We start from the raw sequence: 26,356 nt of genomic DNA on the forward strand, positions 1-26,356 counted from the left end.
TGCTTTTTCTGAAAACAAGATAATCAAGATAATTTATTAATGAGAATGATTATCTAATAATAATATAGTAGATTAATGTATCCTAGACTGGTATGTAAAAAGAAAAACCCGACAAAAAATAGCAGGCTCGTGAAAAACATGAATATAAAACAAGTCTTTCATCACATGTTGCAAAAGCTGACAGCCTGACACCTACCATTATATGATTTTAACAAATAGAAAAAAATATTTTATGGGAATTTTTTTTACATACCATCCTACTCTATCCCTACTACACACAATCACAACTATTTTTTAATGGATTTATTTGGAATTTTAATTTTTTATAATTTTTTTATATATTATAAAAACAATACTATTGTTTTTTTATTTTTTATTTTAATAAAAAATAAATTTAAAGTTATTAATATTAAAAAAGTTACTAATAAAATGTAATTATTATATAGTAAAGTTTTATTGATTACGAAGTAATAATAAAAAATTAGTCAAACTTATAATTATATGCTAATGATATGGTAATAATGACTTAAAAGATAAACCTAAAGATCTATAATGATGGTGTAGATTAGGGTGTCTATAGTAGGACCCATATTTTAAAATGTTGATAAATGTTTAATTGGTACAATCATCTGACTCTATTTTTTTTTAATAAAACATCTTTATTCGTCTAATATTTAAGTGTATATATATTATAGTTATAGTTATTCTTTGATGTTGGTTTGAGTTAAAATTTTGGTATAATTATAAAACGAGATAATGACTTAATAGGGTAATGTATTTTTCATTTTGTACACATTTAGTAACTGAGTTTTTTTTGGTCACATTTGACCATTTAACTTGTTTTTTTGTTCACATACGGTTATACTTAAAAGGGTAATATAATTTTCAGTTTGTACCCATTTAGTTCTTAATTTTTTTGTACATATTTAGTCATTATGACCGATTTTTTGAGATTTTGCTCATGGCATCCTACATGGAACAATCATTAGTGATGCGTTTTCATACGTGGCTCGTCCTTTACTTATATCAGTAACCTAATTCAAGAATCAGTCAAATAATGTTGGTGCCTTAGTTTTCTCCAAGCAGAAGATGTCTTCGGCTTTGGTTTCATCTATCTCCATAGCAAACAACGAGATTTTTTGTGATTGTTTCATCCCAACTCGAATTTGCGCTTCCAAGACGAAAGAATTAAGGAAGACGCTAAACCAATTTGCACTTCCAAGACAGAAGAACACCATGACAAAAAGTTTCATCTATCTCCATACCAGACAACGAGATTCGTTGTGATTGCTTCCTCCCAACTCGAATTTTCATTTCCAAGACAAAGAATCTCATTGTTTGCTATAGAGATAGATGAAACAAAAACCAAAGACATCTTCTACTTGGAGAAAATTAAGGCACCAACATTATTTGACCGATTCATGAATTAGTTTACTGATATAAGTGAAAGACGAGTCACGTATGAGAAAACCTTATTAATGATTGTCCTACGTTTATGAGCAAAATCTGAAGAAACCAATCATATGTACAAACTGAAGATTATATTACCCTTTTAAGTCATTTTTTGGCTTTAACCTGGAATAGCCGGTTATAATGACTGAATGTGGACAAAAAAAACAAGTTAAATGGTCACAGGTGGATAAAGAAACTCAGTGACTAAATGTATATAACATGAAAAATACATAAGTCATTATCCCTTCTAAAACTATAGAATGTAAATTCCTTAATTCTTATTGATCAACCAATAATTTTTATATACATCAATATGCAATGTATAAGAACGTACATATAGACACAAATACGATATAAATATCTATTTCAATAATAGTGTAATAGTCCCTTGAAATCAAAGTTAGAGTCATTCAACCATATCTTTTAAGTCCGGGTTCTATAGCCTTAAACATGGGTCATTGCACACTTTCTCCACTTGTTCATGCATTGATAATACTCCAATCTGATCGAGATTGTTGTCTCAATAAAAAAATAAACCTCATATATACTAAATATCTAGGGTAAGTAAGGGTCGAATCCACGAGGAGTTTGTGGCCAAATCTTGTGTTAAAATAGTCAATGGAAAAACTAATACTACAATTGTCACAAATAGATTTAAGCTAAAAATTGATCAAAAAACAAAAAACTTGGTGTTTCAAGAAATACTAAAGCAAACTACAACAAATAAGAAAAGCAAGATACTTCTAGTTCAGTTGTTCAGATGGTTGGACCTACAAGTTTTTTTTTCCTTTAAATTTCAATTTAATTACCTAGACATAGTTAAGGTTGATTCACATGCAACAAATAATTTTGGGCACACAATATGTTGATCCAACTAATTGTCTTACTCCCTATGTCTAATTGGATTAGGAACAACTAGTGGTTTGTCGATAATGTGTCTTACAATTACCTATTACAATGATAAGCGTATAATACTACAAGTTTGGAATAGATTATGTTGATTCAACCGATCGTATTAGTTCCTAAACTATATGAAATCAACACTATTGGTGAATTGACTATGTACTATCTTAGTTGCAATATCATACAATGATAAAACCCATCTCCAATTATTGTAAATAAAAATCATAATCGGAAGAACAATGCAATAACTGAAATTGACTGGACTAAAGTAATAATCAAAACGTGTTCATCCTAACATCCTACAACATTCCTGGAAGTAACCTAGGTGGTTTAACCTTCTATAGAGTTCACAAAACACACAACTTGAATAAACACCATAAAAGGTAATATAAAATCCATAAACAAACTAAAACCCATAAAATTAATGATGTTTAGTGATCAATAAATCACAGAACAATGGAATCTTGGGGAAGAAGTAACCAAATCCGGAACTTTATAGAATTGGTGTAGATCCACCGGTTGAACAATCTTCAAACGTTGAATGATGATGAAGTTGATAATTTCTAGCCTTAGATTTGGATTGGAATAATCAAATACGTGTTTGGAGAAGGTTTGAATGTGTTTGGAAGCCTCCAAAATTGAGGCAAATCGCAGGGGAGAAGTCCTCCTTCGATTCAGGTTGAATCCCCTTTAAATAGGTGATGAAAACCTTATTTTTTGGACATAATCTGCGACACAGTCGAAGATGGGTTCTTAGACGCCAACTCCAACGCCATGGATTCAAAGATGCAGTTCTGGAGTCTTAGTGTGCCACTCCAATGCTGGTCATTTTTCAACTCTAATTTTATTCGCACGTTCCACCCACTTTTAAGCACATATGATTACCAACACATAAAAGATTCTACCCTAAGACCACAACCAGACGAGGAACAGGAAATAAGGCCAAATCAATCATACTAAGGGCCTGTTTGATTTGGTGCTGAGCAGGTCCGGTCAGACATTTTTCTCTGACTCGGTCCGGTCAGAGTGTTTGATATGCATCTGACTCGGCCGGTACATCTGACTCGGTCCATAAAACTTGCTTACTCGGTCCACCAAAATGTTAACCCTGACTGAGACTGGAACTTCATTTTCCCCAGTTTACCCTTCTCCTCCTACTTCCCACACGTTCCTTCTTTGCCCACCTCCAACATATGCGCTTCCCACCACCATCTGTGCCGCTCCTCCATACTCCGACTGACTTCTTCCCTAATAAGCAACATCAGGTCCATCTTCTTTCTATTCTTCCTGATTCCATCTTTGATTTTTTGAAGCAACAGCAGGTCAGCGTCTTCCTCCACCTCACCATCGTCTTCCTCATGTAATTAAAGCAAAACCTCGTTCTTTTTGTTCATTCTCTGAATAAACACCTAAGATGTCGAAGTTATTTTTTTCTGTTATTAAATCACGCCTCCATCCTTGTTTTGGCTTATTTTTTTTCTGCAATTAACCTAATTTCATTGGTATGTATTTTGGCTGATTTTAGTTGTGAATTGAATCAAGTTTTGTTGAATCAAGACTCGAGAAATTATGAAGTATTTGAGTTTTAAGCGAATTAGAATTTAGGACCTCCAGTACCTGGATTTGACTGTGATTTTTTTATGTACGAAATCTTAAAAGTGTTTGATTGTTCTGGTATTTCTGGTATTTCTGTCTTTCTTCAAAGACAAAATAAGGAACAACCATTATGAATTTATTACTATGTTCTGTTACAGTTCGACAACAAGTTTTGAATATTTGCTCTCATATGATGAACCATTCCTTGAGGGATTCCATTAGCTGTAAGTTGTTGGTGTTGTATATGTACTATATGCATCTTCCCACAATTGTGTTTTCCCTTATATGTGATTGTTGGTTTTTGCATGATGTGGTGGATCTTTTAGTTGAAATTTGGATCAATGAAGGTTTACACGATTAGATTGAATTAATCATATCATACATGTAGTGCATAAGATTTACACAGTCGCAACATCATTGTAATATCAATCTTTAATATGTAATCATAAGATTTACACAGTTACACCTCTGTTATTTGTTATAAATAGATATATGTTGTATTGCAAACTAAATAGAATGGTAAAATGGTCATTTTCATCATTCAGCATAGCCAGTCAGACACATAATCAAACAATATTGTTTCAATCAGATGTAGATTTAGTCAGACTTCAGACCCAGTCAGACCTCTAACTCAGTCAGACCTGACTCAATCAGCAACTATCAAACAACCCCTAAGGCTATAAGCTCCTAACCGTATACAATTTTAGAAGCATACACATAACAAGTTTCATACGATTATCGAGCTCAAATATCAGTATAACATGGCTAACACATTGGGGAAACTACTTACTTGGCTCAGCCGATCACGCGCGTTGCACTCTCCTCTTTTCATTCCTTAAAAGTTTTTAATTTTTTTTTTGAAAACAATTTTACCATTTCCGTAGTTTGAGTCCTGACACACCCGAGAGTGTGTCCGAATCCATCAAACCAAGGCTCTGATACCAACTTGTAACAACCCCATTTTTCAAAGAAAATTTTCATTTTTGATAAGTCAAATACATTTCCATATATTAAGAAATCCATTCATAATTGTTTTCAAAACACATGTCAATTACAACTTTTATTCCAAACATCAGAGTGTCCATAAAACGCCTGGGAGAGAGTGCACGCCGCGTTATCATGCCTTACCTTTGCCCTTGGGATCTGAAGTACCTGAAACAAATCCACAACCTGTAAGCTAAATGCTTAGTGAGTTTCCCAGAGCATACCACACACAATACACATATCACATATCCTGTTAGCTATAAAAGCTACATATAACACATAAGCCATGCATACATAAACCTGTAAGGATGCCGTAGGCTCCCCCCAGGGTCTTACACCTTCGTGACATGGGCTACCCCACATGGTCTTTACATAGGAATGTAATGGGCTGCCCCACATGGTCTTACATCCAATGCCATGGGCTACCCCACATGGTCTTTTACCTAGGAATGTCATGGGCTACCCCACATGCTCTTACATCCAATGCCACGGGCTCCCCCCAGGGTCTTCCATGCAATAAATAACACACAATCACATAGCATATCACATCACTAAAATGACTAACACATAAACTTAATCACATAATGGGCCGCCCTTGGTGCCTTAGACCCATGGGTATGGTGAGAAGACTCACCTCTGTCCGAAGAATCCGAAACTGCTCTCCTAACTGTCCGTAACCTCTCGTGCTGAATAATAATATTAACCCATGTTAGGACATCACATAATCAAAGGGGACCCAAACCCTAAGTCCTTCCATGAAGTCCCAAATATCCTTTCTTTGTTAATGGGCCCAAAGTCCATGACCAAAAATCATTAATGGGCCTCTTGGCCCAATAAGACCCTCCATAACACCAATGGCCCAATACAGATAAAATGGCCCACTATTCGCTGAATGCAACCAAGTCTAATAACCAAATGAGGCCCAACAGATCCAACCCCATCTGATGCGTACGCTTAGCGTACCATCCTGGTACGCGCAGCGTACTGGGGCTCTGGGACTTACGTGCAACGTACACTAGGTTACGCCCAACGTACTAACAGATTAAGCACTTTTTCCATTAAGTGCTTAATACTCGATTCTTTTACGTCCAAAAGTCAGATCTACATTTATTAAGACAACCTAGGGCATAAAGTTGGCAACTTTATGCCTTTGCATGCCTCATATGTTCCCAACACCCCCATTAAGACCTTTCTAAGGTTCTTAACCTATGCATGAGGTCAAAACACCCACCAAGACTCCATTTTTATGTTGAAAAAGGACCAAGGGACCTCAGATCTGTCATTTTCATCCTCTGGAGTTGCTTAACTCACAAGTGGAGATCCAAAATCAACCAAATGGACAAAACTAGAAAACCCTAGCTAGATCTAGAGATTAAGATGGAAAGGTCCAAGCTTTATACCTCCAGAAGCTCCTTAAGGTTGACTATATGCAGATTCTTGAAGCCAAATGGCACTCCAAGCTTCATTGACAACTTCTCCTTCTTGAATGAACACTATAAGGACCACAAATGCACTCTTAAGGCTCAAAATGCACTCACAAATGGTATTAGGGTTTTCAGAAACGTTTGAAGGTGAAGGAGGCTGTCTAGGGTGAGTCTCAAATGAGTTAAGGGTGTTTATATAGGGGTCATGTCCGAGATTTAGGGTTTTGGCCCCTCTGCTGCGTACGCCCGGCGTACCCTTACGTACGCCCCGCGTACGCAATGCTCCTTCGCGATCCTTCTCCCATAGTACGTTAAGTGTACCTTTAGGTACGCCCAACGTACGGGAGGGACCATTTTTTCCAATTAATTCATTTTCAAGGGTTTCACAGGTGTACCAGATTTGGAGTGTTACAACTCTCCCCCACTTGAACTAGACTTCGTCCTCGAATTCCGTAGTTGCGAATAGATAGGGATAATGATCCCGCATCTCCTCCTCCGGCTCCCAAGTCCATTCGGAGCCTCTTCGGTGCTGCCATTGCACCTTTACCAGTTTCACCACCTTTTTTCGAAGACCCTTCGTCTTCCTATCTAAGATGGCAACCGGCCTCTCGATGTAGTTCAGGCCCTCATCCACTTGAATGTCGTCCAACGAAACGACTGCGGACTCGTTAGTGACACACTTCCGAAGCTGAGACACGTGGAAGGTGTTGTGAATTTGGCTAAACTCCTCTGGCAGATCCAAGCGATATGCCACATTGCCCACCCGGGTCGTGATCCTGAACGGGCCTATATACCGAGGCCCCAGCTTGCCCCTCTTCCGAAACCTGATAATCCCCTTCCAGGGTGACACCTTCAGCAACACAAAATCCCCCACCTGAAACTCAAGGTCTGATCGCCGTCGGTCAACATAACTTTTCTGACGGCTCTGTGCGACCTGCAGCCAGTCGCGCACCTGCTGAATCAACTCGGTAGTCTTGAGCACTACTTCAGTGCTTCCCATGACCCGGTGCCCAACCTCGTCCCAACAAACTGGAGTCCTACATCTCCTGCCATACAACATCTCAAATGGAGGTCGGTCGATACTGGCATGGTAACTGTTATTGTATGAAAATTCTGCCAGTGGAAGGTACGTATCCCATCTTCCTCCAAAATCCAACACACATGCTCGCAACATATCCTCCAGTGTCTGAATCGTCCTCTCGCTTTGGTCATCTGTATGAGGGTGGTGCGCTGTACTAAAATGCAGCTGAGTGCCCAGTTCCTCGTAGAAATTCTTCCAGAACCTGGATGTAAACCGAACATCCCTGTCAGAGACTACCGATATCGGCACCCCGTGTCTAGCGACCACCTCTCGCACATAAATATCCGCCAACTTTTCAGCGGATATACTCTCAGAAATCGGAATGAAGTGGGCACTCTTCGTCAATCTATCCACGATCACTCATATGGCGTCCACGCCCCTCGCCGTCCTCGGTAACTTCATGATGAAGTCCATAGTGATCTCTTCCCACTTCCACATGGGAATGGTTAGTGGCTGAACCTTGCCATGAGGCCGCTGATGCTCGGCCTTGACCTTCCTGCAGGTCAAGCACCGCTCCACAAACCAAGCGATCTACCGCTTCATGCAGGGCCACCAATAACTCAGTCTTAGATCTCTATACATTTTCGTAGCCCCTGGATGTATAAAGAACTTGGACTTGAGCGCCTCCTCCAATATCTTCTGCCTCACTCACCCAGTCACCGGTACCCATACCCGGCCGCACTGTGTCAAAAGACCACGATTATCCTTAACAAACAAAGGATACTGCCCCCGAATCCGCTCTATCTTCCAATTCTCCTTCTTCACCCCCTCGACCCGAGCTTCTTTGATCATATCCAACAAAAGAGAAATCACCGTCATCCTCATACAAATGTTCCTAATCGGGGACCCCACCGTCTTGCGGCTCAACGCATCGGCCACTACGTTGGCCTTCCCTGGATGGTATAGGATCTCACAATCATAATCCTTCAGCACATCCAGCCACCTCCTCTGTCGCATATTGAGGTTCTGTTGATCCATCAAATACTTCAAACTCTTGTGATCGATATAAATGGTGCACCGTACTCCATACAAATAGTGTCTCCAAATCTTGAGGGAAAACACCACTGCCCCCAGTTCCAGGTCGTGAGTGGGGTAATTCGCCTCATGAGGCTTCAACTGCCTCGAGGCGTAAGCTATCACATTCCCCCTCTGCATCAGCACCGTACCCAACCCTGAAATCGATGCGTCGCAATACACCACCAAATCATCTAACCCCTCGGGCAGTACTAGAATCGGAGCCTCACATAACTTCCGTCTCAGGGTCTCAAAAGCCAACTGCTGATCCGCACCCCATCGAAATGTCACATTCTTCTTGGTCAAGCGGGTCAAGGGCACAACAATCTTGGAGAAATCCTGGATAAATCTCTGATAATAGCCTGCTAAACCCAAGAAGCTATGGATCTCGGAAGCATTCTTCGGTGCTTCCCACTTCATCACTGCCTCAACCTTCACTGGATCAACCGAAATACCCTCCTGGTTTGATGTGCCCCAAAAACTGTACCTCCCGCAGCCAGAAATCACACTTGGAAAACTTTTCATAAAGCTTCTCCGCCCTCAGGGTCTCTAATACCTCCCTTAAATGTTGCTCATGTTGCTCCCTAGTCTGAGAATACACCAGGATATCATCAATAAAAACGATTACCGACCGATCCAGCATCGGTCTACACACCCGGTTCATGAGATCCATGAATGCTGCTGGGGTATTGGTGAGCCCGAACGGCATCACCACAAACTCATAATGCCCATATCGAGTCCTGAAAGCCGTCTTCAGTATATCCTCATCCTGAATCCTCATCTGACGGTATCCTGACCGTAGATAAATCTTGGAAAACCAAGACGTACCCTGCAGCTGATCGAACAAATCATCGATCCTTAGCAACGGATAATGGTTCTTCACCATTATTTTGTTCAGCTCCCTATAATCGATGCACATCCTGTGCGATCCATCCTTCTTTTTCACGAAAAGGATCAGTGCTTCCCACGGGGAACTGCTCGGACGTATGAACCCTCGGTCTAGCAGCTCCTGAAGCTGCTTAGATAACTCTTGCATCTCAGGTGGTGCCAACTGATATGGCGTCTTTGCTATCGGAGCGGTACCAGGCACCAAGTAGATGCGAAACTCCACCTGCCTCTCCGGAGGCACTCCCGACAATTCTTCGGGGAAAACATCTCGAAGGTCCTGTACAACCGGCACACTGCCCACATCTGTCGTGGTCTCTACCCTCGTATCCGAGATATAAGCCAGAAATATCGTAAAACCTTGCTGTAGAAACCTCGTAGTTGTCACAACTAGCATTTTTGGCTAGGAAATTCTGTATTCATGAAATCAACTCTTGTATAACTTATAATCTAAGTTAATGTCAAGTGCTATGTTCAATCAAAATCAACAATTTGAACCCAAAATTCCTGAGTGAAGTTCAAAACTTAATTCCATACATCTCATATACTCAACTATGGGTTCGAAACCCTAATAACCCGGTTCAAACTCAGAACGGACCAGGATCCCCTTACCGGGCCTAATGGGCCAATAAACTCATAACTTGGTCAGTATGGGCTAATAATCCTTATATGGGCCCTAGTTAGACCCATATTCATTAAATAATAGCATTTTGGGCCATAAGACTTCTCATGGGCCTTATTGGGCCTAAAATGTCCCACTTCATTCTCATGGGCCTTTATGGGCCGTGAACAAATCTCTTGAACAATGTTGGGCCGTAAACCCAAATTTCTTTACCAAGTTGGGCCGTAAACCCATCTCTTTAATGTAATTGGGCCGTAAACCCATATCTTTAATGTAATTGGGCTGTAAACCCATCCCTACTCATTCACGACCCACAACCAAAAAAAAAAGAGAAAATGTTGAATTTATTCCAAGGATGACACATAATATTTGCATGGAGGATATCCATGCAAATTGTCCCACAAATATTTATGCAATCTCAAGTATCCATGCAACCATCACATATCATTACTCTCTTCTCTTCCCTCTCTTATTCTCGACCAAGGACCAAGAAAACCACAATTACCTTCATTTCTACTTCAAGCTTATCTCCAAACCTCTCATCTCCATCTAAATCCTCAAAAGAAAAATCCTCCTATCTTCCCCAAAATTGTGTGGGTGTAAGGTGTTCAAAAGGTCTTTCCATCCAAGATCACTTCAAGCTTCACTCTTGTGGCAAGACCTTGTAAACTTAAGTTGGTTTACTTCATTTTTAGCTAAGTCACTCCTCATAAACACATGTTTTCATGATTCTTGCTTCCTAGAACTTCCTAAGTTCGAAATCACTCAAGAAAGCTTCTAGGGCCTAGATCTCATCCATCCTTCATCCAATAACCGAAATCTACAAAGCAAGGTGAGTTCATACCCCCTATTTTCGGTTTTTACTATGTTTTGGGGGAGAATACAAGTTGTTTTGTGTAGATCTATGTGTATATGCATGATTTTTTTGTGTTTTTCATGATATATATGTGATTATGTGTTATAAACTCCATGAACTTGAAGATCTACTAAAATGTGATGATATTTGTAGAACATAACACTTCTTTCAACTAATTATGCAAAGAAAAGGTTTAAAAATACATTAAAGTTACTTAAAACTAAGAAATTTGCATAACAGGGCCAAAAATGATAAAATAACCAAAAATGAGGTATTTCTATGTAACTCATGGTTTTAAGGGACCAAAAAGGATGTATTTTGATAAATATAAATCTTTATGGTATTTGTGATCTTAAAAAGGGCTAGGAGTGTAAAAGTTCATAAATGAGCTTCTTTTGGGCTTTTACGAATTTTTGGGCCAAGATTGTAAATTTTTGGACTTTTGTGGGCTTAATTGTCATTTTCAACAAATTTGTGCCAAAAATGTAAATTTTTGATAAGAAGAACTAAGAATGTGAATTTTATTAAAAACTTGGGCCAAAAAGATGAATTTATTTATAAATGGGCCGAAAATGCACATTTTCATAAAACCAAGCCAAAAATGATATTTTTGACAAAAATAAGTTAAAAATGTTATTTCTAATTAAAACTAGCCTTAAATGCAAACTTTGGCCTTAAAGGACCTAAAATGTCATTTTTACCAAAAATGTGCCATAATTGTAATGTTTCGGTTTTTAGAATAAAACATGACCTTTTACAAAAAGGTGGAAATTTTATGTCATTTTGGTAAACAACATATCTTAAACAACCAATGTAACAAGCCACAGATCAATTTCGGTATTCACGTCCTTATTGGGCCTGGAAATAATATACATGTTTAATGGGCCTTAGTTGTCCTTTTACATGTATATTGGGCCCGGGATATATATTCACATTCCTTTGATCCTGGAAATAATATACATGTTTAGTGGGTCTTAGTTGTCCACTTACATGTTTATTGGGCCTGGAACATACCTTATATGTTTATTTGCGTAAATTCGATTAAGGATCTAGTGAGACGTTTCGGTTGACACCTATTGAGTGTACGATCGTAGCTTGTAGTTATAACCAGAGTCTCTTGGAGGGAGAGCGGGAGTTGTGTATAGATCTATACGGGGGTGACACCCCACACCTGAGTTGTTCGCTACAGTTAGACTAGGCCAGTCTAGGGTGACAAAAACCTTACCTTATTCCTTCGGCGTCCGAAAAACGCCAAGACAGGCGAAATTGTCATTATCTAGTATGGTTATAACGACTCACTTAGAGGAATTAACGTTATAAAATTTATGGGAAACCATCTTTTCTTTTCTTTTTGGGATAACACGGTAACATACTCGTGCTGGTACTCAAACTCGGGTGTTGAGATTCCAACATTCTCATAAGCAGACAATATCGGGTTGTCTGGGGTTATTCTCTTTATATTCTCACAAACAATAACACTCATGCATTAATACATGATTGGACACAAACATTTCAAATATTTCAAACTGTTTTTCAGAAAATATCGGATTTTCTAGTGTTTACAAATCAATACAAAACATTTTCTCAAACTTGCTTATGAACTTACCAACATTTTTATGTTGACCTTTTTAAATTAACTTGTATTCTCAGGAAACCGTTGAGCAGGTTGGGCAGAAAGGATACATGGATATTATTGTTATGTTTTGTTTCATCATACTTTGAATATTTTGGCATGTAATATTGAAATACAATAATTGATGTAAACCAATGACAGTTGTAATATTGCATGTGTGATGATGATGATGTTATGTTTCAATTATATACTCTGTGATGATACTACAAGAAAGAAGTCACCCAAGCCCCCAGACGTTTCCGCCGTCTGGTTTGGGGGTGTGACACTAGTCTTCGCAGCCGAACAGAGAGTTGGCCCTGCCAGGCTCTCTCACCATGAATAACCAGTTCTCCCCCACTTGGGGTTCGAACCCTCACCAGCTGGCGCTCGTAATCAATCATGGCCCCATTGGCCCCCAACCAGTCCATCCCGAAAACCACCTTCAGCCCTCGCAACGGTATCGGGACCAGATCCACGCGAAACCTCTCGCCCAACACATTTAGGACGCAATCCGGATACACCCTCGCAGCGCTCACAGTGCGGTCGTCTGCAATCTCTACTTCGAGCGGGGAATCCAAAGTTCCCGGTGTGTCTCGGAACTTCTTGCTAAGCGTAAGTGACACGAACGATCGGGTAGCACCCGAATCAAACTAGACATGAGCAGACATACCATTGACCAAAAAGGTCCCTATACATAAGCACAATGCACATATAAGGAATACAACAAATAGTAAGTAGAGAAGAATAAACACGTACCAGCCACAACGTCTGGCGCTGCCCGAGCCTCCTCGGTAGTCAGCTGAAATGCGCGACTCTTCACTACTGGAGCATCCGCCTTAGCAGGGCGGCCATTGGTAATCCTCATCGTGGCCGGCGCAGGCGCCGCCACTACTCCTCCCCTCCCTGAAACCTCGGACAATCGGCCTTTTTATGGCCATTCTGGTTGCAGTGGAAACATATCAAGCCCTTCTTGGGGCAATCCCTGCTCATGTGGCCCTGCTGACCACAAGAGTAACATCCTGATATCCCGGCTGTCCGACAAGCCCCACTGTGAAATCTCCCGCACTTGGCACACCGGCCCCGACCATGTTGGCCCCTGCTGGAAGTATCTGAAGTCTTAGGCTTCTTAGCCTGACCCACTATTGTCTGTGCCTGCTCCGGCTTCCGCTTGGTGCGGAAGTCCAACTCCATTTCCCGTTCCCGGGCCTTCTCTACCATCTCATTCAGGGTTTTGCACCCTGTAAAGCTCACAAACTCCCGGGTATCATCCCTCAGCATGGAATGATATCTCGTCATGCGCATATCCTCGTCAGTAGCATACTGAGGAATCAACAATGCTCGCTCACGAAACTTGGCGGTGATCTCCGCCACAGTCTCGGTGGTCTGCTAGAGTTCCTGGAACTCCCTCACCATCCTCTGCACCTCAATGGCTGGTGCAAACTCCAAGTCAAATCGCTGAACGAACTCGGCCCATGTCATCTCAGCCACACTGGCTGCTCCCACCTGGCTAGTAACCTCGCCCCACCAATCCCAGGCCCTGTCTCTCAGCATACAAGAAGCAAATCCCACCTTTGCCGCATCCGGGAAAGAACTCGTGCGCTGGGCGTTCTCGATATCCGCCACCTAGCGTCGGCTAACGATGGGGTCCCTGACCCCGAAAAACTCCGGCGCCCCACACGCCTTGAAATCCCGGAATGAGGAAGTTCGGGCCCCGATCTGGTCCGCAGCAATCTCGACTCTGAATGACCTGATCCCCTCCTCCATAATCTCCATAATCCCCTACTTGACCGTCCCAAAGATCACTGGGGTAGCGTCAAGGATGCCCTTCGTAACCTCTGCTGTAATGATCTCGCGCAGCCTCTCATCAATGGGCTCTGCACTGCCGCCCGATTCGAATCCAGATTCTGATCCCGATCCTGATCCCCCTGTCCCAAATCGTGTCACCACCATGCTGAACTGAAATGTCATAAACCATAATAACCAAGACACATATATAGGGGATCTTCCCACACCGGTCCTCCTTAGAGCTGTCAGATCTAACATTAGTTCGGGTACAGGTCCTGTGCTTTCAGTAGTACGGGCCCAATACTACCTTCCACACCTACATGTACCTTTTCCTAAGGCCAAATCAATCATTCTAAGGCTATAAGCTCCTAACCGTATACAATTTTAGAAGCATACACATAGCAAGTTTCATACGATTATCGAGCTCAAATATCAGTATAACATGGCTAACACATTGGGGAAACTACTTACTGGCTCGGCCGATCACGCGCGTTGCACTCTCCTCTTTTCATTCCTTAAAAGTTTTTAATTTTTTTTTAAAACAATTTTACCATTTCCTTAGTTTGAGTCCTGATACACCCGAGAGTGTGCCCAAATCCATCAAACCAAGGCTCTGATACCAACTTGTAACGACCCCATTTTTCAAAGAAAATTTTCATTTTTGATTAGTCAAATACATTTCCATATATTAAGAAATCCATTCGTAATTGTTTTCAAGACATATTTCAATTACAACTTTTATTCCAAACATCAGAGTGTCCATAAAACGCATGGGAGAGAGTGCACGCCGCGTCATGACGCCTTGCCTTTGCCCTTGGGATCTGAAGTACCTGACACAAATCCACAACCTGTAAGCTAAATGATTAGTGAGTTTCCCAGAGCATACCACACACAATACACATATCACATATCATGTTAGCTATAAAAGCTACATATAACACATAAGCCATGCATACATAAACCTGTAAGGATGCCGTGGGCTCCCCCCAGGGTCTTACACCTTCGTGTCATGGGCTACCCCACATGGTCTTTACCTAGGAATGCCATGGGCTACCCCACATGGTCTTACATCCAATACCATGGGCTACCCCACATGGTCTTTTACCGAGGAATGCCATGGGCTACCCCACATGGTCTTACATCCAATGCCACGGGCTCCCCCCGGGGTCTTCCATGCAATAACACACAATCACATAGCATATCAAATCACTAAAATGACTAACACATAAACATAATCACATAATGGGCCGCCCTTGGTGCCTTAGACCCATGGGTATGGTGAGAAGACTCACCTCTGTCCGAAGAATCCGAAACTGCTCTCCTAACTGTCCGTAACCACTCGTGCTGAATAATAATATTAACCCATGTTAGGACATCACATAATCAAAGGGGACCCAAACCCCAAGTCCTTCCATGAAGTCCTAAATATCCTTTCTTTGTTAATGGGCCCAAAGTCCATGACCAAAAATCATTAATGGGCCTCTTGGCCCAATAAGACCCTACCATAACACCAATGGCCCAATACAGATAAAATGGCCCACTATTCGTAGAATGCAACCAAGTCCAATAACCAAATGAGGCCCAACAGATCCAACCCCATCTGATGCGTACGCTTAGCGTACCATCCTGGTACGCGCAGCGTACTGGGGCTTTGGGACTTACGCGCAGCGTACACTAGGTTACGCCCAACGTACTAACAGATTAAGCACTTTTTCCATTAAGTGCTTAATACTCGATTCTTTTACGTCCAAAAGTCAGATCTACGTTTATTAAGACAACCTAGGGCATAAAGTTGGCAACTTTATGCCTTTGCATGCCTCATATGTTCCCAACACCCCCATTAAGACCTTTCTAAGGTTCTTAACCCATGCATGAGTTCAAAACACCCACCAAGACTCCATTTTTATGTTGAAAAAGGACCAAGGGACCTCAGATCTGTCATTTCCATCCTCTGGAGTTGCTTAACTCACAAGTGGAGGTCCAAAATCAACCAAACGGACAAAACTAGAAAACCCTAGCTAGATCTAGAGATTAAGATGGAAAAGTCCAATATTTATACCTCCAGAAGCTCCTCAAGGTCGACTATATGCAGATTCTTGAAGCCAAATGACACTCGAAGCTTCCTTGACAACTTCTTCTTCTTGAATGAACACTATAAGGACCACAAATGCACTCTTAAGGCTCAAAATGCACTCACAAATGGTATTAGGGTTTTCAGAAACGTTTGGAGGTGAAGGAGGCTGTCTAGGGTGAGGCTCAAATGAGTTAAGGGTGTTTATATAGGGGTCAAGTCCGAGATTTAGGGTTTTGGCCCTCTGTTGCGTACGCCCGACGTACCCTTACGTACGCTCCGCGTACACAAGGCTCCTTTGCGATCCTTCTCACATAGTACGCTAAGCGTACCCTTAGGTACGCCCAGCGTACGAGAGGGACCATTTTTGCCAATTAATTCATTTTCAAGGGTTTCAATGTGTACCTGATTGGGAGTGTTACATCACCAATTTCTAGTTTTTGTCCCCTTTTTGTATTAAATAGCAATCTTCATGCTATTTCATCATATGAATGTTTATGTGCAAATACTTTTATAGCATGTTGTTGATAATACATGTTATAACATGCTCAAATACAAATTCCACCATAATATAGTGTCTATAACATATTTTGTATCCTCTCTCATATTTTTGTCCCGTTTGCTTCACGTTTCAAGATTCTTACATAAAACCATTATTGTTCCATCTTTTGGGACTTCAAAGCTTCTAATGGACTTTCCATATTTTTAAGTAAGTTACTTAGGCCTTACATCACTTGTCTTATTCTTCATCCTACCATTATGTGGCTTCCACTTTTTGTCCCACTTTACGCCTAATTGAAGAATACTTTGTTATTTTTACCACTTCTTAATCAATATTCCAAGCATTAAAAACTCATTCTCAAACATACATGATTTACTTAAACATAAATTGTACTCAAATATTATCACTGGAATATGGTTGGCAACATTCACATCTCATTGTCTTAATTTATCCTAACATCCTAAACTAGATTTTTAGGATCCTACAAAAGGGCGATATCATTGACACACCACCGATAAAAAGATATTTAGTATATAAACCATACCTCTCGCGTTTTCAGGTGCCAGGTCACAAATAAGCATGGTCTCATCGATATAGAAAAAGTGGGAAATCTCCAACTCGTTATCTCCGGTCTTAACCCCTAGGAAAACATTTTTCGAACAAGCCTCTTGAAGAGCTAAGTGAAGTCCTTCTATAACAATGATAAAGAAAAAGAGAGAAAGCGGATCACATTGTCTTAACTCACCTTAACTCACCCTCAATCTTGAGCTCCTTATTCGGGGAGCCATTCACCAAAATAGAGGCCCTAGCCGAGCCGGACTGAGAGCTATAGGACAAGCCTCTTGAACAACTACATTAAGTCTTTAAACAAATATGCATGTGTGGTTGCTTTGTACCCAGGATAGGGCACTTGTGTTTGCTTTTCCTAGTCATTCTACCAAGTCCACAACATGTCTTAGTGCATTGTTATCAAAGTGAAGGGCATCCGTAATGTATTCATTTGTATAAAATTTAATGGGTTATCACACCAGTATTCCACTTTCGTACAGGTCAAAACAGAGTCACCTAACTAAAACACCATATGAACCCCCTTCCTTGTGCTGTGAGTTTAATCAGGTCCTTTCTGTCCTTTCTATCTTTCTAAATAATGGAGCAATGATATCCGTTTTCCAAAGAAAATAAGTAACAATCCAAGTTCAAATAAACAAATCAGAACTATATATATACATTTGACAGAAATTTTGATTCTTACATAGAAACAAGATGTTAGGTAAAGTTATTCGTATTTAACATTACAGAAAAGTCACACTGTTGATTCCACGTCACTTTCGTGTGCATGTATTTCTGAAGATCTATGTAAGACGCACCTCCATATCTTCATCTTATCTTTCATATGCCATTTTTCACGAACAAGACAAATAATGGACACCAAAAGGGCTGATACCATCGACACACCACTGATAAGAAAGAGGCCCCGAAGCCCATAAAGATTCAAGATTTTTGGTGTAGGGGAAGAAAAATCCTTTGACATCAATGCAGATTCACGTTTCAACCATTTATCCTCTAATGCTTTCAGTGTCCCATCTTCACGCATTTTCGCTATCTGAGTCGACATCTCTCTGGCCAAAGGTGAACCTTTCTGGAACGCCTGCAAACATAGAGCTAAATGAGACATGGAAACGGAATCAAATGTATGGAAAATTAAAGCTTAAAGGATTAGAGAACACTTACAAAGCCGAAGCCATTGGTGGTGGGTGCTGTTGCAATCAAGGAGAAATCAGCACCTGAATACATTGCAAGAAATGTTTTGATGTAAAGGATCTCAGCAACGATTGCTTCAACTTTTCCAGTTGTTAATGCTTTAGCGTAGTCCTCAGGTGCATATAGTTTCTCTGACCAGGCCTCAACAACATTCAATTTGTTATACACAACTCCTACAGGCGAAAGACTCTGGAAGCCGATAGACATCTCCTTCATTCCAATCTGTTGCACAGTTAAAAGTGAACTCAAAGTTGCAGTGTAACTTGATGTGAGCACAAGCACTACAAATAGCCAAACAGTAACCACAAATCTTGATAGATTACTTTGCAGCTTCTCCCCTGCAGTTTTCAATTCCCAACAGATCTAAGATATAGATTTTACAGGTGCGTAAAAAGATCAAATCTTTAAGTAAATTGAGATTAGAGTAAAGAGTTTGAGAACTTACTGTGAGCATAAACAAGGGTTGAAAAGGCAAACCGGAGGGTTGTTCCGATTTGCTCTGTTGGTGAACCTTGAAATTCTTGGTTTGTACGATGTTCGATAAACCAAATCACAAACCCTAAAAAGATAAAGAAAAAAGCAGTTGTGATCCAAAGATTTGCACTGAGAGGATCTAAGAAGATCCACATGCTTTTCTTGGCATTTCGGGCTACTATGCCAACTCCAAGATCAGTGAAGGGCAATGTGAAGTCGACATAGAGAGATCTATTTGCTGTGATTGTAAAATCCCCAATAGCAGCATCATATTCCTGATAGAAAGCCAATATCAAATTAGCTAAAAGCCAAATTCATGCAGTTTTGTGCACAAAAGGCATGTACGTACCTTAAGATAGATTTTTTGGATCACATCATTGTAAGTAATTCCATCCTTATAAGAGAACGGAATAACCTCAATCCCTACTCCATAATCTAAGGCGTTAAACGCAGCATTGAAGACATCCCCACAAAACCCACTCACAACTGACAGATTTGTTCTTGGATCAACACTAATTTGTGCTATATTTTGGAATCTGCTGGAACTTGGAAACAGAATCCTCAGCTTCTTGTTGCCATTTGTTTGTAGCATCCTGCGCTTTGGATTAATGCTTGTAGTCCCACCCGGCCACATGATACTTTCCAGGCCATGATAATTGGAAGAGGAATTAAGTTTTCCTATTTCTTTCACAAACTCACCATTCGTAGACATCATCATCCAGAACCCTACCCTCCTACCACCCTTACCAATCACATTTACAACTTCCATGGCTTTTGAGATGCTTCTCCCATTCATAAGCTTGAATTCACCACCTAAACCATGGAACTTGACTCTTAACATCTCATCTAAAAGTAGTGATGTGCCAATATTGGTACCCAAGTCTTTCGAAGCTAATTCTCTAGTTTGTTCCTTCTCAACAGCCATGGCAAGTGCGTAAACTGCATCATATGCCCATATACCATTAAAATCTACCTCCTTAAACTCCATAAAAGGGTTCAAAGCATAATATTCCTTTCTCCATCTTGAAACAAAGCTGTGAAGCTCTCTTGATGCTGAAAAATATGATCTGAAACCAACAACCCCCTTCATTGATTCGATTGCTTCAGTATCCATGGAATCCAACAAGTCCATAGTCTTACTTGTTACAATCCACATGTATCCTTCACCCATCATTCCCATCTCTTTTGCAATGGAGAAAAGATTGGATGCTAGAGAAGGTGGTGTATGCACTATAAACACCGTGTCTTGCATAGTTTGAAGCTTACGAAGCTCTTCCTGGACTTGTTGGTTGCTGTCAGATGTTGAAATTAGGCTAGTATACGTAACATGTATGTTTTTCTCTTGAAACTCTCTAGCCATATAGGTAGCCATTTCTCTCCCGTTTGCAGTGTCCTCGCAGATAACGATCACATTCTTTGCTTTAAAGGAATCTACCATGGCAGCAATGCCTTTGAACTGAGTGGTTTCATCTTGTGCAATTCGAAGAAGATAAGGATTCTGATTCGAAAAAGGACTTGTTGAAAATGAAAGAATTGGTATGTTGGCTTTGTCTCCCAAAACCTCCAAGAATCTTGCTTGGGCTGTTGATTCTAGACCTATTATCGCTTGCACTTGAGTGTTCTCCAAAAGATCCACAGCTGAATGTCCATGAACACACTATATTAGTATTTAGTATTCAAAATCAAAGTTTATGATAATTAAGCAAAAACTGAGTAAAAAGAAAAAAGCAGCACCAGCAGAGACGGCATGTAGTGGTTCTCCTTTGGTATCCCTGGTCATAAAAACTATTCTTGTTCTGTAGTCAGGATTGGCTGCGTAAAAGTCAGAGATAGCCATGGTAATGCAATGATAAATGACCTTCCCTACCCCTGATTCCATGTCAAGAATCACTCCCACCTGTATGTCCTTGTAAGTTGGATCTTCATGTGCTGTTAAAAGGCTTTGAAAGCTAAGCAACAGCAATATCAGAAGTGGAAATAACCTGCAATTCGCCATTACAACAGAAGTTTTAAGTTTCCTGCAGCTCTTGGTTCATCAGGATGACCCAGTAACAGTTTTAGAAGGTGATCATAAAGAAAGAAAAGCGACTCCTGTCAAAACAAGAACATAAACAAGTAGGAGTATATATATGATTTCATGACAGCTCATTAGTTGACATTTAATTTTGAGTTACGCCGCCATGAAAATGTTGACATTGATTATGTTAAAACCCTGGTCAGTGTTCTTTGGTCTAAAACATTGAATAGGATCAAAAGTCAACAAATTCGGTCAGACCTATCAGCATCATCATGAGAACCTGCAAATTAGATGGTCAATATCTGGTTGAAATAATATTATATATAATTAAAAATTAGATTACTAAAAATAACGATCAATTTTGTCATCATTCAATGCCTGGAGAAATTTTCTTAATAGAAGTCCATCAATTACAATATTAATTTTAGACACCTTTTTTGCAGCATAGATCAGTGCATCAGGAAAATAAGAGAAATGGACTAAGAAAGGGAGTCACACAACTTTAAAAACTCAATACACAACCGATCTTAATAGACATACTCCGGAAATAAATCATGCCAAAAATATGTATCTACACATAATCTCTTTCAGGCATTTCATCGAACAGTTGCTATGCGTCTCTAAACTGGCCATAGTAGCACAAAAAAATATTAAATTGTCTGTCAGACAACCATGTAGCCATGCCAAGACACATCAAGATGGACTGGCAACAATCATCTACTGAGCCATGGCCGGAACCATGAGAAACTCTGTTAATCACGCTCTGGTTACATGGTCATGGTCGTGGTTCTTGCTACTTTGCGCCGATGTGGGATAGAGCTTTTATATTCTGGTGTCCTGGAAATGGTAAGAAATTTGAGTTAGAAGTTTGGTGATTCAGATAAAGTAATTAAATTTAGAGGCACCCTAATTTTTTTTATTTACCTTACCTTTTCTCCTCTATACGACAGTTCGTTTGTTGAGGTTACCCCTACTAATTAAATTAAGACCATCGATAATGCATTTTGTTTTTGCTAATTAAAAAAGGTGTCATTATTTGTTTGTATGATTTTAGTTAAGAAAATCGTTTTACCAACTTCAATTTATTTTTAGGTTAATGACTTATAAAGACAACATAGTTAAGATTTTGTTAAATATTTAGTTATTTTTTAAATTAACATATTACCATAAACTTATTTAGATTGTTCACATTACATTCTTATAGTCGGTTGGTATTTTAGTTGGTTTCTAGCATTTAGGTCTGTTCACTATTTGGATAAAATCGAATTATCCAATTAGACAATTCAGATTAAACTATTTGGTTCGTATATTCGGAATTTTGGATTGATTTTCAATAAAACCGAATTATTATTTTGGATTGGTTTTGTTTTATGAAATAAGAAGCAAATATTCCAAAAAATCGAATAACAATTTATTATTTATTTTTAATATATATCTTTAATTCTTTATTAATTTACCAAATTATTTTTTCAAATAGTTCAAAAAGTTTCACCTAATATAAAACTTTAATATTGTTCTAAAAAAACTTATCTATAAAATATTAGATTATAATATATTTTCCTAGTAACTGTTTATAAATTTAATCAACAACAAAATAATTTATTTTTGATTCTTCTCTAAAGTTGTCTAATATTCTAATTATTTGTGTTTTTAAAATGTTCCGACTTTTGAACCGAATTATAAAACCGATCCAACCGAATTGTAATTTGGTGGATCATAACATATTTGAATTTAGTTTGGACTATTCAGATCCATGTTTTGAAAATCAAAATCAATTTGGATTCACTTGATCGGGTCGAATTGAACCAATCCATCCAAACGAACACCCATACCAGCAGCTGGCAGCTTTGATTGTTTTCTCCGAAAAGTCTCCGACCAATATGATTTTTCTGGAGAGTTCATAGCATGTCAGAACTCACACACTTTTCATTGAGTTTTTTCTTCAACACACACTTGTGAAAAAAATCCATACATACAAGCACATACTTATGAACACGATATGGAACACACTACGCTTCTAAAATTAAACAAACATCCATAACATATCTTAATCGAGTTCCAAAAGGGTTTTTAAGAAACCCTAAAATCGAGTCTATATGTGATGATACATGGAAGATCTAAAAACACTATAAAATCCTAGAAATCAAATTTGTAAAACATGATGATCCATGACAGATCTGAAAAACTGAAACATAAATAAACATGACTTCTTGAAGGGTTTTAAAAGTCCGATCTAATGCAAGACGAATAGGGTTTATTCAGAATCGTTTTTTGGGTGAAATCAATTTTCAGATTTGAAATGCTCTCTTGGTGAAATCGTTTTTTGGGTATCATCAGGTTAGAGTGAGGGAGGAGGACGTGGAGAAGACCGTGTTCCAGACTCATTACGGGTATTACGAGTTCATGGTGATGCTATTTGGGCTCACCAATGCGGCTGCGGTGTTTATGGATTTGATGAATCGGGTATACAGGTCGATGCTCGATCATTCCGTCATTGTGTTTATCGATGATATCTTGGCGTATTCCAAGACCAGAGAGTAGCATGAGCAACATCTTCGCAAGATTCTGGGGGTTTTGAGGCAAGAACGACTTTATGCTAAGTTCTCGAAGTGCGAGTTTTGGTTACGAGAAGTTCAGTTCCTTAGGTACCTCGGATATCAAGAGTTTCTTGGGTTTAGCAGGCTACTATCGGAGATTAATTCGGGATTTCTCCAAGATTGCGGTACCCTCACTCGTCTGACGAGGAAGGGGGTGAATTTCCGATGGGGCCCCGAGCAGCAGACGACATTTGAGACCCTTCGGCAGAGATTATGCGAGACCCCGGTGTTGATCCTCTCAAAGGGAATTAAGGATTTCGTGGTATTTTGTGATGCTTCCATCACTGGTCTGGGGGCAGTCCTCATGCAGCGAGGGAGGGTGATAACTTATGCTTCGTGGCAGCTGAAGCCACACGAGACACGATATCCCACACATGATCTGCAGTTGGGTGCAGTGGTTTTTGCCCTCAAGATATGGATGCACTATCTATATGGGGTCTGTTGTACTATCTACATGGATCACAAAAGTCTAAGGCATATTATGGATCAGCCAAACCTGAACATGAGACATCGTAAGTGGTTGGACGTAGTCAAGGATTATGACTGCGAGATTCTTTACCATCCGCGTAAAGCGAATGTAGTGGCGGATGCCTTGAGCCGCAAGTCAGTTGGACCTTCAAATAGGGTGTCGTGTATGAGGATATCAATGGATTCCCCGCTTTTGGGATTGATCAGGGAGGCTCAAGCCGAGGGTGTTCGGGAAGATAATTAGAAGAAAGAGAGGACCAGGGGTGAGATTGTCAGATTTGTCTCGGATAGTCGTGGGTTGTTAACCCGATGTGCTCAGGTCTGGGTTCCGATGTCTGGTGGGTTCAGACAGATGGTTTTGGAGGAGGCTCATAAGTATCATTTTTCTATTTATCCGGAGGCCACCAAGATGTACCGGGATTTAAGATTGAGCTATTGGTGGCCGTGTGTGAAGAAAGAAAAGTCTGGTATGTGGAGAGATGCATGACCTGAAGGATGGTCAAGGATGAGCATCATAGGCTGCATGGCAAGCTGTAGCCTTTGGAGGTTCCCATGTGGAAATGGGAGCAGATTTCGATGGATTTTGTCACCAAGTTGCCGAAGACCAAAAAGGGTTTTGATACTATGTGGGTCATCATGGATCGATTGACTACAAGTGCCCACTTTCTGGCGATTCGTGAGAGTTCCTCGACCGAGAAGTTGGACAATGTGTATGTTCTCAAGATCGTTGCTCGCTATGGGGTTCCGGTCTCCATTATTTCATACCGTGATGTTCGGTTCACCTTCCGTTCTTAGCAGAAGTTCCATGAGGAACTGGACACGAGGTTGCACTTCAGCACTGCTGGGTTTTAGTATACTACAACATCCTATGGTGCACATACAACCCTATAAACCTTGGATCTATGTTTTCTCTATTATACATGCAAATATTAACTATTCCAAGGTTTCATCCTAACTAGCATATTATGAAGCACCTATACTACAAAGTTCTAGTTAGATGACATACCTTTTGATGTAGCTTGATGTCTTCAAGCTTTAAGAGCTTAGTCCCAATAGTGTGGAAGCCTCAAATGGAATCACAAATCACAAAAACACCTTGGAAGAACTTGAGAGAATATGTATGCACACTAAAATCGGCCCACTCTTATTTTTCACACACTTATGCCAATTTTGTGAGCCAAGGACCCCTTTATATTTTATGGAGGATTAGGGTTACATCCATGTAAACCCTAATACCCATGACCTTTCATTTACATAGGATCCATGGGTTAAAAGCTCCATGGACCATCCATGAAAGCTTAGCCCAACCTAAATGAACTTGGCCCATTCCATATATATAAGAGTCCATATTTAATTAGTTCTTTTTGATCACTTAATTAATTCTACGTTAATTCTTGATCAATACTAATTAAATAATATGATTCCATATTAATATATTAGAACTTATAATATATTAATATAAATCATAAATATACTATTCTCAAAAGACTATCCATATAAATTGTGCCGGTGAAGTGCAACCTAAATGGACCATGCCGGGTCGGGTCAAGTACATACCAAATATAGTTATGGACTTAGACATTAATCCAACAAGCACTACTTAACATCCGCAGAACGATGGCCATAGTGAACGGACGATACAGACCCTTGAGGATATGTTGCGGGCCTGTGTTATCGATTTTGGTGGGAGCTGGGATTCCTAACTACCTCTTGTGGATTTTTCCTACAACAACAGTTATCACTCCAGCATAGGTGCTCCGTCCTTCGAGCTCTTGTATGGGCGGAGGTGTCGTACCCCGGTTTGTTGGGGCGAGGTTGGCCACAGGGTTATGGGGCGGACCGACGTGGTCCTTCAGACCACAGAGCTGATTCAGTAGATCAGGCAGAGACTACAGACCGCTCAGAGTCGGCAGAAGAGCTATGCCGACTGACGCTGATCCGAGTTGGAGTTCTAGGTCGTTGACATGGTATTACTGAAGGTCTTACCTTGGAAAGGTGTAATACGCTTCAGGAAGAGGTGGAAAATGGGCCCCCGGTATAGTGGGCCTTTTCAGGTGATCTCCAGGGTTGGCAAGGTTGCTTACAGATTGGATCTTCCTGAGGAGCTTAGTCAGATTTGATGGGTTTTCAGCATTCTAACACTCCTATGGTGTACATGCAACCCTAGAAACCTTGGATCTATGTTTGACTAAGATACATGCAAATAATTATTTTTCCAAGGTTCTTATCCTAACTAGCATGGCATGGGATAC

At 40.1% G+C, this 26,356-nt stretch overlaps 1 protein-coding gene across 4 annotated transcripts; it reads right to left on the reverse strand.

The window, feature by feature from the left end:
- Positions 1 to 17,966: 17,966 nt before the first annotated feature.
- On the reverse strand, positions 17,967 to 22,084 carry LOC145138051 (glutamate receptor 1.2-like). Of its 4 annotated transcripts, none has more exons than XM_079072199.1 (7): positions 21,964 to 22,031; positions 21,580 to 21,876; positions 20,757 to 21,004; positions 19,372 to 20,660; positions 18,994 to 19,297; positions 18,519 to 18,886; positions 17,967 to 18,435 (listed from the first exon to the last, which is right to left on the reverse strand). In XM_079072199.1, the coding sequence occupies exons 3-7, from the start codon at positions 20,899 to 20,901 to the stop codon at positions 18,091 to 18,093; spliced, it is 2,451 nt and encodes an 816-aa protein (XP_078928325.1). In that variant the 5' UTR covers positions 20,902 to 21,004; positions 21,580 to 21,876; positions 21,964 to 22,031; the 3' UTR covers positions 17,967 to 18,090. The 4 variants fall into 4 exon arrangements, with proteins under 4 accessions (XP_078928325.1, XP_078928324.1, XP_078928323.1 ...); XM_079072198.1 differs by having other exon boundaries at positions 20,757 to 20,919; positions 21,005 to 21,876; XM_079072197.1 differs by having other exon boundaries at positions 20,757 to 21,876; positions 21,969 to 22,084.
- Positions 22,085 to 26,356: the final 4,272 nt, after the last annotated feature.

This window comes from Lactuca virosa, chromosome 9 (genome assembly GCF_052849685.1).
Source record: "Lactuca virosa cultivar CGN04683 chromosome 9, Lactuca_virosa_CGN04683_v6, whole genome shotgun sequence".
NCBI classification, from domain to species: domain Eukaryota; kingdom Viridiplantae; phylum Streptophyta; class Magnoliopsida; order Asterales; family Asteraceae; genus Lactuca; species Lactuca virosa.

Coding starts and splice junctions, on each gene's coding strand:
- LOC145138051 (XM_079072197.1), bottom strand. CDS start 21,018: ATGGCGAATTGCAGGTTATTTCCACTTCTGATATTGCTGTTGCTTAGC. Junction 19,298..19,371: donor TCCAAAAAATCTATCTTAAG/GTACGTACATGC, acceptor GCTTTCTATCAG/GAATATGATGCTGCTATTGG. Junction 18,436..18,518: donor CCACCAATGGCTTCGGCTTT/GTAAGTGTTCTC, acceptor CTATGTTTGCAG/GCGTTCCAGAAAGGTTCACC.